Source organism: Lactuca virosa, chromosome 2 (assembly GCF_052849685.1).
Source record: "Lactuca virosa cultivar CGN04683 chromosome 2, Lactuca_virosa_CGN04683_v6, whole genome shotgun sequence".
NCBI lineage: Eukaryota > Viridiplantae > Streptophyta > Magnoliopsida > Asterales > Asteraceae > Lactuca > Lactuca virosa.
In genome coordinates, this window is record NC_136427.1 from 141,031,170 (window position 1) to 141,047,188 (window position 16,019).

A 16,019-nucleotide genomic window follows, 5' to 3' on the forward strand; every position below is an offset into this window, starting at 1 on the left:
AAGTTCCATTTCCAAAAAAAAAATAATAAATAAAATATGACCTTAACCATATATTTAAAATTGAAAAGTGGTGTTTTTATTGGTGGTTTTCATTGAATATTGGCTTGTATATTTATTATTATTTTTATTTATTTGGAATAACTGCTGTAAAATAGTTAATTTTTTCAGAACGACTAAGGGGTTGTTTGATAGTTCACTGAATTAAATATGACTGAGTAGAGGCTTGAATGGGTTGAATGGGTCTGAAGCTTTGACTAAATATGTCTCTGATTAAAATCATATTGTTTGATTATGCCCCTCTGAATGAATGTATTAAATGCTAAATATGACAATTTTACTATTTTATTTTGTTTTTGTGTTGTTCGGTTGATAAATAGCTCAATAAAGTTGATAAATAATTATTAAGTAAAAAACAAAACGGCATACAAAGGATAGAACGAACAAAATTAACAATGACAAAAATACTCTTTTTTAACAAATACATATATTTACAATCTTTTACAAAGTTATCGTTTGAGGCTTTCCAAAATTTCTAGGAGAAAGCATGTCATAATTTGGCTTCATGTTGTCACAATGTCACTTAAGCCCAAGCATCAAGGTTCATGTTTCCTTTATTCCTAATGTCTGTTCTTTAAACCAACAACACATACAATTAATTCACAGAACTAATATTTCTGTTCTTTAAACCAACAACACATACAATTAATCATTCCCTCTAAATACTTCATTCCTTTCCCATCATTATTACATTCTACCGCTATGTAAAGAGCTGTTTTCCCCAAGTCTACCCCTCTATTGATGAGTGTGCTTGTTTCCCTCTCTATTCAAGACAACTTCTATTGAAACATCATTAACACCAAAGTTCAAAACATGGATTTTCTTTGTCATCTTTTATCCAAAATCCGTTTGAATTTTATACAGAAAATATAACTTTTCTTTATTAAAAAACCATGCTTTCACAATTGATTTCTAATGTCGTACCTTTCTTAACTTCAAATATAGATGAAAACTATTAGTATAGTATTTGAAAACTAACAATCTTAATTGCATCATTGTCGATCGATCTGTTAAATCAAATATCAAAAATTTGAAAAGTTAGACCTACAAATTAACGATAAACAAAATCTTTCTAACAAATTCGCCAGAATATAAACATCAAAATAACCAATAAAAATGTAAGAAAATATCGCTAAATTCCTGAACAGATTTCTCATGTTTCTGAGTTTCTCACAGCATCTTGACACCATATGCCTCTAATCCACCACAAAACCACCCACAACCGCTAACAATCTAACATGTCAGAATTCCGGCGACCGGAGGTTAACTTTCCGGCCTACCACCACCATCACCACCACCACCACTAACAACCGGTGAGAATTCACACCTCCGGCCGCCTGGGGCTTTCATTTGTGCTTCTAGTTACAGAATGTGAAAGCTTAGGTGATTCCACCACCACTGGAGTTCCCATATCCTTTGTTTTATGAAGAAGAAAAGTCCCCGAAAAAATCGTCACAAAACCAGACAATTCTGTCACAATTTGTGTCGCATTTTGATGATTCCAATTCTGTAAATATAACAAGAAGCAAATTAACATTAAAAAGTTCATAACATTTTCTTTTTAAGTCATTCGAGGTGTAATAGTTACTGTAAAATGTAAATCACCTTGAACATGATCATACTGGCTAAAATGGTGAGGCTTGTAAACATCACATAATATACAGGCGAAATGACAGCAGTATTGAAGGTATCTAGTGCCTGAAATTACATAATTTTTGATTAAGCAAACATTGTATTTTGTAAACAAGATTCCATTGATGAACTTCTGTTTGATTTTACCTTGTTCAAATAGTTGAGTTGTGTGAGACAGAAAACGAATAGTAGCAAGGTGAAAATCCATGTTTGGAAGTATATAAATTGGTTACTTCCAGAAAATGATAGCTTCATAGCGATTCCCACTGCTTTCACACACATAACCTACATTCCCACAAAAAACAAAAAAAAATTTGAAAAAAGGGTGAAGGACACGAATCCATAAGGCCCGTTTTGTTACACAGTACATGACATGACAGAACAGGTAGGTTGTACTGTGTTTGGTGTGTCAATACTGGACTTGCATCGGGACCAATGTCAATAGAACAAAAATTGTAACTTTTTGTCCGACACAAAAAGATGGAACAAGGTGGGACAGGGTCTCGCTCTCGATCGCTTGTATGTGAAAAAGACGTAAATGCCCTTCTCATCCTCATCATCGAAGATAGCCCTAGAAAGCTTCTAATGTCCGGTCCCCACCAGTCCTGTCCCGTTTTCACGGGACAGGACTCGACGGGACTACACAAGCTTTGTAGGGCTATCTTCGATGATGAGGATGAGGAGGGCATTTACGTCTTTTTCACATACGAGAGATCGAGAGCGAGACCTTGTTCCACCTTGTACCATCTTTTTGGGTGGGACAAAAAATTACAATTTTTGTCCTATTGACATTAGTCCCGGTGCAAGTCCAATATTGACACAGTACAACCTGTTCTGTCATGTCATGTCATGTATTGCGTAACAAACCGGACCTGAAGAACCACCAAGGTAACAACTAACACGAACCGTGAGAGAGCCCATGAGAGAGCAAATCCCGACATATATGACCAAATGGGTCCCACCGTATAACGGCACATAACGGTAAATAAGTACGCCAACAAAAACCAAAACAAGAAAGGCATACACCAGGAATCCTGTTAAAACCTTAAATTCCATGTTAGAATAGACACAAAAAGCCATAATTTTTTTTTTGACAACTGATAAATGTAGTAAGGGTATAGTTATAAACTTATAATCACGTACTTGGCTCGGTTGCAAAGAACCAGACTTGTTTAACCGAGTCAACTTGGGTCTCTTGTGGGGCATGCATGACAATTACGGTTGAACCCACTAAACATAATGCACACCCGACTACACCAAAAATATGCAACCTTTCATCCAAAAAGTAATGGGCTAACACTGCACTGATAACATAATTTTATATTAAGTATATGTAAAAAGTAAAAACAACAACTATTAATCAAGATACGTATAATAATAATAAATCATCTCATAGAATACCTTATGATCATACTTAAAGCTCCTAATGGGGTTACGAGAATTGCTGGAGCATATGCATAGGCAGCGAAATTTGCTACCTCGCCTATAATCACTACAGAAAAAAAAAATCAAAAACAATAATGAAACTATGATCATATTAGCACTAATACACCACATCTCATCAGAATTTGTGACAATTTCATTAAAATCGTAGAATAGAACGAAACAATTGTAGAACTTGTGTCCAATCATACCAACACTAATGTGTCAACTTAATTTGAATATTTTCAAGATGATAAAAGTAATTTTGCAACATAAATATAAAAACAAATAATATGCATTTTTGAATTGTGATGTGATAGAACTTACTGCTCACCATCCCAGCCCACCACCATGGTTCCTTCAAGTATGTGTAGCCTCCTTCACCTATTTACAAAATTGCCATCGAATTCATATACATCGTTCTCGATTGCTCAATTCACACATTATAATACAAATATTTTCACGATATTATAAACCCTATTTCTCGATATACACCTATAAAGTTTATACAACTAAAAACAGCGAATCAAAAAATGAAATATCAGAGGAAGGAATGGAAACCTGCTCTAATTCCAGTAGCACCAGCTTTCATGAGACCTTTTTTCTTAATAATAAAGCTAGATCCAATAAATAAACTTGAAGATATAGCTAATACAAGTCCATGTATATTATCAGACGACATTCCCCCCATTTTTATGTAAAAAAATGGAGAGAATATGAGAATATGAGAATATCCAAAACCTAAATTAACAATTTGGTTTTCGAATTTCGATTTCACCCAGAAACAAAAACCTCTAGACCCACGAACGAGTTCACAATCACAATCGTTTCCTCTATGTATCGATCGATATCTACTTTAAAGAATCAAAATTGAACTCCCAACATAAAAATTTCACCTTTTTGGGTGTCTTGTCAAAATGGGTATCTTGTAAAAGGAATCTTTTTCGTTATCGATTCATATGGAAGGTGATTGATCACATGTTTAGTGTAAAGGGTTTTGAAAAGTTCGAACTTTTAAAAGTAAAGCTTCGTGTCTCTTTCTCTAAAATAGAAGAGAGAAAGATGAAAAAGAGAAGACGAAGGAAGCAAACAGAGCAACAAACACTCGAATAGTACGTCTATTGCATGCGCCTGAAGAAACGAGTGAAAAAAGAGTGATAAATTGTTCAAAAATTGTACTTTGTTATCGTTTTGAAAGTATGATCTTAACGGGAAGAAGTAAATGGGCCGGGTCAAACAATGTTGTAATATGGTATGCTTAATTGCTTACTTACTTGACATGTGTATAACGGGATTATAGCATAGAAAGATACCTTTTTTGCATTCTTCATGAGAAAAGCATCGAAGAGAAAGGCTTCAATGGTACAATTCCTTCCTTAGCCTTAATGAAATTCTATTTGTTATATATAAACAACAATGAAAATAGAGTATGAGACAAGTAAGATGTCAGAAGCCTCTATCTAAGTATAAAAAACGGTTTTCATAGACGATTTCATACATAAAAAGAATATATATATATATATATATATATATATATATATATATATATATATATATATATATATATATATATATATATATATATATGTTTGATACTTTTTGGTTTTCTAGCACAATGATATGAAGATCTTTAGTTCAACATGTCATGAATTGTAATGTTATTAGCTTAAGATGCATAGAGTAGTTTTTGAAAAAATATTTTTGTAATTTAAAAATAATAGTTATTAAGATGTCTCAAACTTCTTTCATTATTTTTTCTTATATTTAATGACAATAAATGGAAACAAAGTTGAATTCCAAGATCATATCTCTATGAATTTGATATTTTATATACGGAGAGATAACTGTTTGATATCGTATTTTAACAGTTTCAAACAATACTTGTACCTAACAAAGTATTTGAAAGATTAAAACCATGTGATTATGACTACCCAATGTCCATAAAACCTAGATTCTTTTGGCAATTGAAACTTTCTAAAAGACTTTCATATTTGGTAAATGTGGACGGACTATATCTTTTGGGGTTTCCTTAACATCTAAGAAAGAATTATATGGTAGTGAAACACAATCGCTATTCATTGTAGAATGTACAAATATAAGATTTGAATTTTATCATTTGTTAATTATACTGGAAAAGAAACATCAATCAAGTTAGGTCACATGATTTTTTTTGGACTTTAATGCTACAAATACACTTTCTTTAATATTTGCTATTATTTTCTTTGGTAATGACGCCTATGAATTGGCCATTTAGTTCATGAGGTTAGGCATCGCCATGTAGTTAGGTTCATAAGCAACACAGTTGCATTGCATGACAACTATTTTATAACATAATATTGAAAATAAAAATATTCGATTTAGGGATGCTTTTCAAACATCTTTTTCAAGAAAATGACTTTGTTATTATAAAATGTTGGTGAAATCCGTTGTTTTTTTTTTGTAAGCTTCAATGCTTGTTTGGTTTAGATAAGAACAATTAAAACTTGAAAGATGTTTGGAACAAAAACGTTAGGCCAAATTGATCATTGAATAACTTGTAGTCTACCCAATAACGACAACTCTTATAAACAATCAATTCCTTAATGCTACCCTATCAAAATAAATATTTATTTGTTTTAAGTATAAGCTCTGAATAGATGCATAACAACTATTTTATAACATAGTACTGAGAACAAATAATATTTTTATATATCTATTATAATGATAATGTTTAAATAAATGATAGTTGATACTTTATCTAAGAAAGAATAAAGGATTATATCATATGGAAGGATGTCATAGTTGTAATAAGAGTCTAACATGTAGATTAGATTTTTTTTTTAATTATTTATCATAGTTTAACTTTGTGTTTAGTCCATAATCATGCTCCTAAATAAGTTGGTATGTGTTAAAATATCTTGAACGGTGGAGTGAAATGTTAATTTGCATAAATTGATATGTGTATTCATAAAAATAGGTTTCGATTAGACAAACATGATATTTATTTATAAGTAGTCTTTTTAAGAGAAAGTAACTCACAATGTCCTACCCAATTGCCCATGATGTCCTATGAGGGAAAGTAACTTAGTGTGTCCCAAAAACAATGAATGTGATGTCTAATATTAAATCTGAAACATCACTTATGGATTTTCACTTTTTTCTTTACTATTAGGACATTTATGTAGGGGACTATTTACATTGATGTAGTATTGTTAGAGGTAAACAATATTGCATGCCTACAAACTATATCTTGATTTCTCACAACCTGTTTGTAAGAAATGAAGAACAATGAACAAGTGTGTGTACGTTTTTTCATGCGAAATAAGTTAAATAACTACCAATAAGTATTAACTACTACTAAAACAACCTCATGAATCTTTACGGCTTTTCAGGCGAGGTCCATGACATGGCCCATCGTGTTTAATAGCAAAACCCTTTAGCCCATCATTAGGCAAGTTCTATTTATTTTGGGTTTTGATGACATGGCCTGTTTAATACCAAAACTCTTTACCCCATCATTAGGCATGTTTTATTGTTTTGGGTTTTGATTTTTTTTGAAAATAAAAAATACGAAAATAATAGAATATATATATATATATATATATATATATATATATATATATATATATATATATATATATATATATATATATATATATATATATATATATATAGGGAAATCTCCAGAAAAATCCTATAATTTTAGTCTAATTTATAAAAAAGTCCCAAACTAATTTTTGTTTACAGAAAAGCACAGACTACCGGCTAAAACTTAGAAAAAACCCTTTTTGCCCGGTTTCAAAAATTTAGCCGGTATTCTGTCATTTTTCGTTAGTTTGCTCAAAATATTAGGATTTTTCTGATAATTACCCGATAACCAAAATATTGAGACTTTTCTGAAAATTACTGTGGAATTAATGAATATTATTATTAATAAATCATTTATAAACATATAGTCTTTTTATTATAAACAAAGAAAATACATTTTTTGCTAATTTCTAGAAATAGAATGGTTGACTATGTACTTCTCTATTGTTTGTTGACCACTTCAAAGTCCATATGTTCCTCCTATATGTATCGTTGTGGGTGTCATAGTAAGAAATAACTTGTTAGGCGTGACCAATACAAGATTTGATGATATTTATTAATACACAATCAATAAGTGTCTACTTGCTATTAGGCATGACGCTATATGATCACATGTTATTAGAAAATATCATTACACAATGATTCTTGAACATATAGATATTTTATTATGTTCTTTAACTTAATTACCACCTAACCTCCATACATTACCCGGTAACAACCATCAAATTACACACATCTATCGAGAGTGAAAAGTAAACTTTGAATGACAATTTAAATAGATAATCACCCTTCACTTGTTTCCATATAAACTATCATTCACGGATCACTTTTCACATTTGATAGATGTGTGCTAGCTGATGGTTGTTAATATGTGAGGTATGGATGTTGAGTGGTAGTTAGGTTAAACAACATAAGATGAACACCAACATTAAAGGAACACTAAGTGAGTACATCTCACCATCATATCCACATCAATGCATAGGGGGAACGTAGAGAGTTTGAGTGGTCAGCAAGCAATAGATTAGTACTTAGAGCACCAATTTATTTCTAGGAATTAGCAACAAATGTATTTCCTTCTTTTATAATACAAATATTTTTTTATGTTTATAATGATTTGTTAATAATAATATTCATTAATTCAATGATAATATTCAGAAAAGTCCCAATATTTTGGTTATCAAGTAATTTTTGGAAAAGTCCCAAAATTTTGAGCAAACTAACGAAAACGTACAGAATACCGGCTAAATCTGCGAAACCGGCCAAAAAGGGTTTTTTTCGAAGTTTTAACTGGTATTCTGTGCTTTTCTGTAAACAAAATTTAGTTTGTGACTTTTTCATAAATTGACCTAAAATTTTAGGACTTTTCTGGAGATTTCCCTATATATATATATATATATATATATATATATATATATATATATATATATATATATATATATATATATATTCATTTTTTTTGCATTCTAGATTTTTTTTTTTTGAAAAATAATATGAGCGACTAAGATCGCGTCCCTATGTCTCACAAAATATGATGGTTTCATTTGAACCTAACCCGATATATATATATATATATATATATATATATATATATATATATATATATATATATATATAATACGAACTTTTTGAAAAGAAATTTTAAAAAATAAGGTTGTTTAGATACCAAATTTTATTTTAAAAAGTTATAAGTTTTTTTTTAAATGTTGAACACAATATGATCCAAAATGAGATGATTTAAAATATTTATGATTAAAAAAAAGTTTTTATTCAACATGTTTATGATCTTTAATTTGTTATGATTTAAAATATTTTGATACAAATATTTTATGATCCTTAGTTATATCTTTTATGATTCAACATATATAATGATCCTGCGAATCCTGCGAATCTCATCATCACTGGCACTCGGCTTCACGGGGTCGTTGGAGCCTGAACCTTGGGTATCCATCCGAAATCAGGCCAAAATGCATACACTGACACCCACACACTCCAACAAGTTCCTTAGTTCCTTAAGATTCCTTCTTGATCTGCGTACGAATCCGGTGCTTTCAGTAGTACGGGACCAATAATACCTTCCACACCAACCCGTATTTGTCTCAAGTCGTCCTCTCAAGACCCTAAGTCACAAGGACTCTATTTCCTCAAATCAACTAAATACTCCCCATGCTGGTTCCTTAGAACCACGACTAAGCATCTAGATACTAACTCTAGACTGCTCCCAACGCTGCTCTACCTTACAAGATCTCCATTGTCCTAGACATTTACTTTGCACATGCCAATTGTACACAATACGAGACTCGATAGACATTCGAATAAATGATTCTACCTTAAATCCACAACCAAACAAGGAACAAGAAGAAAGGCTAAATTAAAGAAATTCACAATAGAAGCCACCATAGGTTTTATTGATTGATCATTAGGATTCGTGAAAAACTCAAGTTACAGGGCAATAAACAAAAACATATATAAAAACTTAGACTAGTGTATCTTAAGGAAAAGATAATCATAAAAACAAAGAGATAAGAATGGTAGCTTCTAGTAATTATCCTTGATGATAATATCGACTCCTTTATTCCCCCTCAAGCTGGAGCATGAAGATTATGGATGCCTAACTTGATAGATAGAGATTGCAAGCGTTCTGAGCTCAAAGGCTTGGTCAACAAATCTGCTAACTGATCATGAGTGTGAATACGAATTGGTGTGATTTCTTTTGATTCGACTCGTTCTCTTACAAAGTAGCAATCCATTTCCACATGCTTGGTTCGCTCATGGAAGACAGGATTATGAGCAATATGACGTGCTAACTCATTGTCACATAAGAGAGGTGTTGGATTAATCAGATTCACATCAAAATCTGTTAATAACCAACGAGTCCAAAGTATTTCACTGACGGTGGTAGCCATTGCTCTATACTCCGCCTTGGCTGATGATCGAGAAACAACCGATTGTTTCTTGGACTTCCAGGATATTGGTGCACCACCTAAAATTAACAAGTATCCAGTCCGTTATCTTCTAGAGAAAGGACAACCTAACCAGTCAGAATCACTGTAGGCAGTTAATTCTGTCCCTCATTCTTTTGGTAATAGAATTCCTTGACCCAAAGTAGCCTTAAGGTATCTAAGGACTCTTACAGCTGCTTCCCAATGATTTTGTCTAGGATCAGAGACAAACTGGCTTAAGACATTAACCACGTAAGTGATATCGGGTCTGGTTGCTTGAAGGTATAAAAGTCTGCCAACTAAACGTCGATACATGCTAGCATCAATCGGTTTATGTTCGCCTCCCTTATCAAGCCTTATGTTCTGTTCCATGGGAAAACGGCTAGGTCTGCAACTAAGTAAACCAAAATCCTTAATAATGTCTAAAGTATATTTTCTTTGGCTCAACACAAGACCTTCTTCAACACGTGCTACCTCAATTCCCAAGAAATACTTTAAATTACCAAGGTCTTTAATGCTGAAACTTTCATCAAGATTGGATTTTGTGCTTTCAATCTTTCTCAAGTCATTTCCAACTATGATCACGTCATCAACATAGATCAAGGCTGCCACAAAAGTGTTCCCATTTTTGTGGAAGAAAAGAGAATGATCCGCGTGTGACTGTCGAAAATCAAGACTACAAAGAGTAGTCGTGAACTTATGGTACCAATTCCTGGAGGCTTGTTTTAATCTATACAAGGATTTCTTAAGTTTGCAAACTCGTGTATCATCATCTTTTCGAAAACCTTGCGGGACCTTTATATATATTTCTTCTTCCAAATCACCGTGTAAAAATGCGTTATTTACATCCAACTGGTGTATGATCCAGTTATTTTTCACGGCCATCGTCAGCAATACACGAACAATCACGAGTTTGGCCACCAGTGCAAACGTGTCATGGAAATCCACACCTTCCATTTGAGTGTATCCCTTTGCTACAAGTCGTGCCTTGAATCTCTCCACGTCCCCATTTGGTTTGTACTTTATTCTGTACACCCATTTGGAGTCGATTGCCCTCTTTCCTTTTGGAAAATGTTGAAGTTGCCATGTTCCATTTTGTTCAAGTGCATCAACTTCCTTTTTCATCGTCTCTCTCCATCGTTCATCCTGTACTGCTTCACTAAAACACTTTGGCTCATTGTGTGTAACAATGGCAGCTAGAAATGCTTTGTGAGCATTAGAAAAATTATTGTAAGAAATATAGTTAGAAAGAGGATGTACCGTTGAGGCGACGTGACTGGATTCAGGTTGTGGATGATGTATCGATGGGGGAAAATCAACCTCATAGTCCTTGAATCGTGTGGGCTGAGTTTTGACTCGTTTTCCTCTTTGATCTTCATGTGTAATGTCATTATCGGTTTGCATGGGCGTTTCATCGTTGTGCATGGGAGATTCTAATTCTGATGTGATTGTTTCTTCACCTGTGTAATTTTCGTGAGTGAGATTCTCGACTGTAGGCTGGTGGTGAGTGGGGGATGACGTTTGAGTGCCTGGTGGTACATCCTTGTTAACAAATTGAAATATCTCTTCTTCTTCCTGTACCCCTTCATTAGTGTGTATACACCTCATGGGGAATTCATTTTCAAGGAACCTGACATCTCTCGAAACCACCAGTTTCTTGTGCTCCATGTCATAGATCTTATATCCCTTTATGCCTTGGGGATACCCAACGAAAATCCCCGGTCTACCCCGTGGTTCAAATTTATCTCCATTTGTTTCTGTGCTTCGGTAGTAGGTTAAACACCCAAAAACACGCATGTGGTCATAACTTGGTTTTTGATTGAAAAGAATCTCGTAGGGTGTTGCACCATGAAGAACTTTAGAGGGTAGACGGTTAATCATATAAGTGGCTGTTAAAATGCATTCCCCCCAAAATGATTTTGGAAAATTAGCTTGAAATCTTAGGGCTCGTGCTGTCTCCAACAGATGTCTATGCTTGCGTTCTACTACCCCATTTTGTTGTGGGGTGTATGGGCAAGATGTTTCAAGCAATATTCCTTCATGTGCATAAAATTCATGCATTTTATTTGAAACGATTCCCCTCCGTTGTCTCACCTAATCCGTTTGATTTGTTTTCCAAACTGAGTTTTGACCATTTTATGAAAAACAATGAGACAATCGCTCACCTCGTGTTTATGTTTAACAAGAAACGTCCATACAGATCGGCTAAAATCATCCACTATCGTTAGAAAATAAAAGGATTTTGACAAAGAAAGAGTTCTATATTTGCCCCAAACATCACAGTGCACTAAATCAAAACAAGCCGTTGTCTTTATTTCACTAATCGGAGGGAAGTCTAGTATGCTTTGCCTTAAAGCAGGCATCACACACTTGAGTTTTATTATTTCTAGAAAAATCTTTAATAAAATCTAAACGTGATATCTTTTCTGGTGACGGATGACCAAGTCTCTTATGCCAAACTTCAAATGTCGTGGATAGAGCTTCTCTTCTTTCCATTGTCCCCATCCGATACAATCCTCCAATGCAATTACCCGATCCAATCAAGTCCCTCGTCACTAGTTTCTGCATTACAAAGAAATCAGGAAAGAATGTTATAGCACAATTAAGATTGTTTGTACGTTTGCTAACAGATAGGAGATTGTAATTAAAGTTTGGCACATGCAAAACTCCTTTTATTTTTACTCCTCCTGGTAAGGTATGTTCTCCTTCACCCTCAACAGGAATTTTATCCCCATTAGGAATGATGACGGGTGCTCCTTTTAACTTTGTGACTTCATTATCTAGAAAATCACCTCTATGTGTGATGTGCTCGGTTGCACCTGAGTCAACCACCCATTCACATTATGTGTTGTCTCTACCTGTGAAGTTGGCCCTTGGATTGGTCTCATTCTTTGTTTCCTCCTTGAAGTGCTCAATGAACAAACGATATTATTCATCCGATAGCCCTGGTATAGGACTAGTGTTGACTTCCACGCATGCTGCATTGGGCTTTGGCTTATCCTTCTTTCCGGGCCACAAATCTGGATACCCGATCCTTTTGAAGCAACCGTCTTTGTTGTTCCCGTCTCTTCCACAAAAGGTGTAATTTTCTGCCTTTTCGTTACATGGTTTGAGGTTTTTCTGTGGTACCTTGCTTATTGTTTGTGTAGTCTGTTCCCCTTATGTTTGGCGAGATCCCTTTTTGCCCGTGTAATTGACCTGAAAGGCAGCGGCTTCACTTCCCGTTTTCTTGGTGTTCCCTGTAATGGCACGTTGCTGCTCATCTTCAGCAACTAGGTGATAGGTTGTCCCCAACGTGGGTGTAGGCTTCATAGCTAAAATTTAGGTTCGTATGACAACAAATGTTGGATTAGTGTCTAAGCCCGTAACTATATTTGGTAAGTACTTGACCCGGTTGTGCATGGTCCTTTTGGGTTGCCTTCACCATAGCAACTTGACAGGGTGATTTATGAAGAGAGAGAGAAGATATTGTTATATTAATATATTATGAGAATAATATATTAAAGGAATAATTATATTATTTAATTAATATTAGTCATAGATTAATTAGGAATTAATTTTGTGACTAAAAGAGGTTAATTAAATAAAGGGGACTGGAACTGCCAATTGTGTGATAGTTGGTTTTGGGCTATGGATCCTTATGGATTATAGGGTGGACGAAATTAAGGTGTATGGACTCCTTAAATTCATCCATGCCTCAATCTAGAAGGATCTTTGGATTGCTTAGGGCCTAAGTTATTCAATTAGGGTTTCAAGATGTAACTCTAGGAGCTCAAGTATTTAAAGACCCCAAGGGCTACAGAAATCGGCTACCAGAAACCCTAAGGAGTTCCAAGAGCCGATTTTGTGCCTACATCCTCTCTCCAAATCATCCTCTTGCTAGTTGGTGTTTGTAAGCCATTAGAGGAGTGACAATTATGACTCTAAGCTCAAAGAATAAGAAGATTCAAGCAAGCTACAAAAGGTAATCATCTAGATCTGATTTCTTATGTCAAATTTGAATTGTATTCACTAGATCTAAGTTTTACAAGACTTGGATACATTGCATGTTCAATTAGAGAAACCTAGATCCAAGCATTAGGGTTTGCATGTGCACATAGGAAAGTTCTTATGGCTCAAACCCATCAGCAAATTCCTCATCAAGTCCCATAAGGAACTCGTAGGTCCTTTCCTTTTCTTTCACTTCGTTCAGACGCTTCCCTATGGCACAATCACATCCACTGCAGGTGCATCGTGGCGTGGGGAGGACAATCTGCAATTTATCCCAAATGGATTTCAGTTTTGTATATTAAGATGACACAGAGTTATCATCTTGTCTTGTAATATTTAGAGACTGTTTTAGTTCATAGGCATGGGGAGTTCCTTCTTTCTCGAATCTCTCCTCCAGGTCCTTCCAAATCTCTGCTGAGGTGTTCGCATACCTTACACTCGTACGGATTTCTCTATCCATTGTAGTTGTTAGCCAGCCTTTGATCATGGCGTCGGCTCTTACCCATGCCATGTACATGGGATCTGTGGTTTCTGGTTTCTTGATCGATTCGTCCATTATGCTCATCTTGTTCTTTGCAAACAAGAAGTTCATCATCTCCTGTTTCCACTCATTGAAGTTGTTGTCGTTTAGAATATCATTCACTTGCATCTGTTTTGGATAATCAGATGGGTGAATGTAATATGGTGAATTGACATCAATCGTCTCTTCGGTCTTTTTGCTTCCTTTTGCCTTTTCTCCTGTCATAGTCGCTGGAAATTTTGATGTTCCTTTTTTTAATGGATCGTAGGCTCTGATACCATAAATAAATTCATAACAGAAGCCACCATAGGTTTTATTGATTGATCATTAGGATTCGTGAAAAACTCAAGTTATAGGGCAATAAACAAAAACGTATATAAAATCTTAGACTAGCGTATCTTAAGGAAAAGATAATCATAAAAACAAAGAGATAAGAATGGTAGCTTCTAGTAATTATCCTTGATGATAATATCGACTCCTTTATAAATCAGGTATTCTGAGGCTATAAAATCCTAACTATGTACAATTATATAACATACACTAAGCACATAGAAATGACAGATTCAATCTCATAAGAATGAACTCCTGGGCTAAAGGCATCAGAAATCAGGCAATACCAAGGTTCTAAATAACGTGAGGCGTGGCTTGGCGGCAAGGTAAAAGTTAAGCCATGACAAGCCTTGGCGAGCCATGACGTTTTTCAAGGCGTTACTATTTTATATAAATTAAAAGAGATAAATCATATAATTATTGATTTTTATCAAGTATATCAAGTTTTTAGAAGTGTTATATTAGTATTTAATATAAAAAGTTAACACAAACTCAATTATTTTAGGTCCGATAAAATAAATCAAAAAAACAAAAAAAACTCGCGCCTTGAAAAAAACTCGCGCCATATCGCGATAAGGCGCGCCTTGACACGTTATTTGGACGCCACGCTTAACAAACCCGCTTTGTACGTTTTCGTAACGGCTACACCATGCCTCGCGCCATGGCACACCTTGAGGCGCGCCATGGCACGTTTTTTAGAACCATGGGCAATACTATCACATCATTACTGCAGGATCCTTAGCCTACCACTAACTAGCATGCAATTTATCAGCTCATAAAATATCAACTCTACACTACTCATGTTATAAATTGAGGTATTTTAGGAAACTACCGCCCAATCTCTGGTTGATTGTACACACTGCTTCACTGGGTCTTTCTCCTGTAAAAATCTTCATTTTGTTGATTTTGTTTTGAAAAATCTTCAGATCCTTAGTCTGAGTTTGGAATTACCATGATGTTCATCCAAATCCATCAAACCATGGCTCTGATACCAAATTGTAACACCTCACATTTTATGCCAAAATTTTCATTTTTACATTGCCAAAAATAAAGTTTCACAAACCAAGTCATCAAACACATAATCATCCAAAACAACCATTATCACAAAATATTAGAGTTTCTCAAACTGTCTGTCACAACTAGCATTTTTAGCTAGGAAATTCTATTCTCATGTAAACATCGTCTATTGTAAGGCATGTACTCTAAGTGAAAATCATACTATATGCTTAATCAAAACCATCCATTTGAATCCAAACTGTTGATTTAAGTTCAAAACCTAATACAATACATCTCATATGGATTGAAAACCCTAAAAATCTCGGTTCAAGTTAATATGGACTAGGATCCTCTTATTGGGCCTAATGGACGAATAAACATTCAATTTGACTACTTTGGGCCTAGGAACCCTATTTGGGCTCTAATTGAACCCACATTCATGAAACTAAAACATTTTGGGTCATGTGGGCCTAGAATAGTTCATTTTATCTATAATGGGCCATGTTGGGCCATAAATGATTTCATTAGCCCTAATGGGCCGTAAACTACTCCCTTGGGTTTCATTG

At 34.4% G+C, this 16,019-nt stretch overlaps 2 protein-coding genes across 7 annotated transcripts; both read right to left on the bottom strand.

The window, feature by feature from the left end:
- Positions 1–1,052: 1,052 nt before the first annotated feature.
- Positions 1,053–4,583, bottom strand: LOC145159544 (putative magnesium transporter NIPA1). 6 transcript variants are annotated; one of them, XM_079078551.1, is made up of 8 exons: positions 4,425–4,583; positions 3,446–3,495; positions 3,091–3,181; positions 2,833–2,993; positions 2,596–2,723; positions 1,837–1,974; positions 1,663–1,755; positions 1,053–1,564 (listed from the first exon to the last, which is right to left on the bottom strand). In XM_079078551.1, the coding sequence occupies exons 2-8, from the start codon at positions 3,462–3,464 to the stop codon at positions 1,379–1,381; spliced, it is 816 nt and encodes a 271-aa protein (XP_078934677.1). In that variant the 5' UTR covers positions 3,465–3,495; positions 4,425–4,583; the 3' UTR covers positions 1,053–1,378. The 6 variants fall into 6 exon arrangements, with proteins under 6 accessions (XP_078934677.1, XP_078934679.1, XP_078934675.1 ...); XM_079078553.1 differs by having other exon boundaries at positions 3,439–3,495; XM_079078549.1 differs by lacking the exon at positions 4,425–4,583 and adding an exon at positions 3,673–4,353 and having other exon boundaries at positions 3,439–3,495.
- A 9,234-nt stretch (positions 4,584–13,817) lies between these two features.
- Positions 13,818–14,352, bottom strand: LOC145157818 (uncharacterized). The gene is made up of 2 exons (XM_079076807.1): positions 14,039–14,352; positions 13,818–13,869 (listed from the first exon to the last, which is right to left on the bottom strand). Exons 1-2 carry the CDS (start codon positions 14,350–14,352, stop codon positions 13,818–13,820), a joined length of 366 nt encoding a protein of 121 aa, XP_078932933.1.
- Between the last annotated feature and the right edge of the window lie 1,667 nt (positions 14,353–16,019).

Bases quoted from the DNA above. Each gene is read 5' to 3' on its own strand.
- LOC145159544 (XM_079078549.1), bottom strand. From the start codon at position 3,802: ATGGGGGGAATGTCGTCTGATAATATACATGGACTTGTATTAGCTATA. The intron at 3,496-3,672 runs GTTTCCATTCCT...TTTTGTAAATAG, and splicing joins TGCTACTGGAATTAGAGCAG to GTGAAGGAGGCTACACATAC. The intron at 1,975-2,595 runs GTTCGTGTTAGT...GTGGGAATGTAG, and splicing joins CTCTCATGGGCTCTCTCACG to GTTATGTGTGTGAAAGCAGT.
- LOC145157818 (XM_079076807.1), bottom strand. From the start codon at position 14,352: ATGACAGGAGAAAAGGCAAAAGGAAGCAAAAAGACCGAAGAGACGATT. The intron at 13,870-14,038 runs GTATGCGAACAC...GATAAATTGCAG, and splicing joins GAAATCCGTACGAGTGTAAG to ATTGTCCTCCCCACGCCACG.